The sequence below is a fragment of the Lagopus leucura genome, unplaced genomic scaffold (genome assembly GCF_019238085.1).
Source record: "Lagopus leucura isolate 7727_CA_CO unplaced genomic scaffold, USGS_WTPT01 Super-Scaffold_100014, whole genome shotgun sequence".
Lineage (NCBI taxonomy): Eukaryota > Metazoa > Chordata > Aves > Galliformes > Phasianidae > Lagopus > Lagopus leucura.
Genome location: NW_024962268.1, coordinates 10,618,708 through 10,621,999, shown reverse-complemented (window position 1 = coordinate 10,621,999; position 3,292 = coordinate 10,618,708). Strand labels below are relative to the sequence as shown.

Here is a 3,292-nt window from a genome sequence, read left to right as displayed (position 1 = left end):
TGTTGAAAAACAGTGTTTTGTAGCTGAGAATTGAGCTCTCTCAAGTAGTGTTATTGTGCTCTTCTTTTCTGTTACGAGCAACTTACACATCTTACAAACTCTCAGGGCAAGATAAAAACTTTCCCCCACCTCCGTTCACACCGATTCAAATTGCTACATCATCCTCTAAAGCAGCTCTTAAAGGCTCATCACAGATCAGGCTGATACATGCAATTGTTTAGTGTAAGATCATTATCTAATGCAGAGGATGCCACTAAAGAACTGTATTGTGAAAGTCTGCTCATCAGCTTAAGATCTGCATTACCCATGAAAACTGAAGCACTGCCACTATTTCCCCACAGGTTCTCTAAGCAAACACAGCAAGCGTGGTTACAAGCCATACTTTTCACAAGATGCATCATGACATAATGTCATAAATTAAGCATAGTCTACAGAACATAGGCCAGCCAACACAAGACTGTGTATGCACTGTAATTCTTCCGGACACAGAGCAGCAAGAATGAAGTAGAAGATGGTTGCAGACACACTACAGGATTACATGGTCACAAAACCATAGCTGCTGCATACTGATGCAGCTGCATTCACATAGGATGTTTTAAAGGAGTTCACCTTTAAATGAGCGAAGCTGGTTTTTCTTCTGAAAGCTGAACTTCTATGCCTATTAAAATAAGAACACAAAAAATACCACTCCTAACACTGTGATTAGATCGATAAAAAAAATAAAACGAGCACTTCTATCAGCTACTATAGACTGCTCCATTACAATGCAAAGCCAAACCAGGCACAGCAGAAGATGCTCACCTAATACCAGTACTTTATCCATTCAGTGCTTCTTGGAAGCAGTTCCTTAAAGAACAAATCCTCCACTAGAGCGGCCTCATCCTGAGACACCAGGAGCATCCTACATTAATAAGGGAAGTGACAGCTGTGGGCAAACTCCATGCTGAGAGGGCGCAACCCCAAAGCCCATGCTGCAGCAACTCTGACCTCAGCTGTCCCAGCCTTCTTCTGCTGAGCTCCCTGTCTGGCCAACCAAACTGTCTTCCTGCACATAGAAAGAGCAGCTCTCTGCTCTGCTGGGTGCTCCTCAGCATAAGCAGAGAGAGCCTCTAAGGCTTCAACATGTTGGTTCTTCCCATTGCATGCACAACAGACATTCTGTACAGCAGCTGAAGCCTACACAGGTCAAAGACACCAACATGAATGCCTAAAGCTCGATAACTCAAAACTTTAACACACTTTTACTTTCATGAAAGTAACCAGGATGTGTAGGTTCCACACCTAAAGGTTAATGTCCTTGCTGCAACTGCAGGTCTTGCATGAAAAGTGGGCCCATCAGAGCAACAGGTATTCTGTAGGAGCCCTATGGTCCCCCAGGGTTGCAAAGAACTGTGTTCCTCACTCACTCCACCAAATCCTTCTGTCAGAGCAGAATCTCCTAAGTGCCCGCACCCTCTGCATAGCACAAACTTTCCATTTACTACCATTAACAGAGAAAGGAAGGAGGACCAATCTCTTACAGTTGGTGAAAATGAGAACTGGAAAGAAAAGACCTCTGCACAACTGCATGAGAAAATACTGCTAAACAGGTTGTTTTCTTTCCAAGTAGTACACATCACAAGAATTAAAGCCTTCCAGATTTCTTTTCTGTTCTGATTTACAACTGTGTGGATGGCAGTTGCAGCAAGCATGCCAAAGATCTAAGGGAGTCCTCCTGCTCCAGAAGAAGTGATGTTAACCCCGGCCACAGTCGGTGGCCTGCTAGCAGCCCGCTTGAGCTGTCATTCCCAATGTCTTACTTCTTTTTATAAAAAAAAGCTGATTTGTAGCAACTCCTACCGCAAAGCCCCTACATCTCACACGGCACTACAAGATATATCAGGCCTGGGGTAAGTCTTACCCCACAGACATTCCCTAATACAACAGAAGCATGAAACAAGGACTGCATGAAGGCTCAGGCCACAGTTATGCTGCATTTTCTTATTTACTTATTTAACTAAGAGGTAGCACTAAAGAAGCCCACAAAACAGCAAGGAAAAGAAAATGGAAGACGTCAAACAGGATAAAAAGAGTAAGGGAAAAAAATGCAGAGATACTCAGAACTTGCCTCCCTCCAGTGAACAGAATGCACTCCCCATGACTAATTCTTATTAAAGATAAGGTTATGAGGTAGCTGGGCATCCACTCAGCAGGTGGCAGCCACAAAGATTAACATAAGCGCTGCAAACAGTACACTACAGCCAGTTCCATCTGGACATAAGTTATAAAGGAAAAATCCAAGGAACAGGACCAAGCCCAAAAGGAGCTGCAAGGCTGCCCTTGGTGCACAGCAGTTTATTATCAGTGTTTCATTAACCAGGTTCTTAAAGAGCAGCCTGCCTGCCAGGCAGGGCTCACCTTCGGCTCTGCTACACACGCTCAGGAAGGAAAGCACAGAGAAGCTGTCGGTGCAACAGCACATCCCTGAGCAATTCTAAGCTACAACGGCTCATCATCAAGGAAGGGAAAGCACACGGCCCTGCCGGCGCGGGGCAGCCCTGGGCGCGCACCTCACCCGCCGCTCCCCGCACCCGGCGCGGGGCCGTCCCGGCGCGCGGCGCCCCGCTGTCCGCAGGTGCAACGCTGGCGGGAGGCCGCCGCCCCTCGCTGCGACCCCGCCGGCGGCGCGCCAGATAGGATCTCGGCGGCCGGTAAGGCCAATCTTCATTAAGGAGCCATAAACGCCGCTGTGCCCGCGGTGACAATTTAGCCCATTCAAGCGTGCCCCGCGCCCGTGCATTTAGTAGCGCAGCCGCGGCCCGGGTCACGGCGTTAGGATGTAATAGCGGCCAAATGAGCGGGCGGCTGCACGCCCCGGCGGACGCGCCCACCCCGCGGGCAGGCCGCACTCCGCGGGCGGGGGGACCTACCAGGTAATCCATGTACCGCCGAGGAGCTCCGCGGGGCCGCCCGCCCGCTGACAGCGCGCCCCGGTGCCGGGGAACGGCGCTTCCTGCCCGCCGGGAAGGAAGGGCGCGAGGGGGTTCGGCTAAAGCCGCCAGGTACGGAGCCGGGGGGGCTCTGCTGCCGGCGCCCCGAGAGCGGGGGGAGGCTGTGGGGGCGCCGGCGCTGCACGGCGGCGCTGTCACAGCCGCTGCTCCTGCGCGCGCGGAGGGCTCGGTAGGAGGGAAGGAAACGAGAGGGAGGGAGGGCGCACAGCGGCGGCGCAACCAACCCCAGCCCCGCGCCCGCAGCGCCCCGCCGCTCGGCAGCAGCGGCCGGAGCCCCCGCCCCGCGCGACGTCGCGATCAGC

The 3,292-nt window shown here is 52.0% G+C and overlaps 1 protein-coding gene across 5 annotated transcripts in view; it reads right to left on the bottom strand.

The window, feature by feature from the left end:
* Positions 1-3,003, bottom strand: part of ARL15 (ADP ribosylation factor like GTPase 15) — a 223,726-nt gene extending 220,723 nt beyond the window's left edge. For 3 of the 5 annotated variants that reach the window (XM_042875447.1, XM_042875452.1, XM_042875453.1), the window contains exon 1: positions 2,910-2,936. In XM_042875447.1, the coding sequence (XP_042731381.1) occupies positions 2,910-2,921 (12 nt within the window). In that variant the 5' untranslated portion in view covers positions 2,922-2,936. Of the gene's footprint in view, positions 1-2,909 lie in introns of all 5 variants that reach the window. The other 2 variants (XM_042875450.1, XM_042875448.1) reach the window with 2 other exon arrangements.
* Between the last annotated feature and the right edge of the window lie 289 nt (positions 3,004-3,292).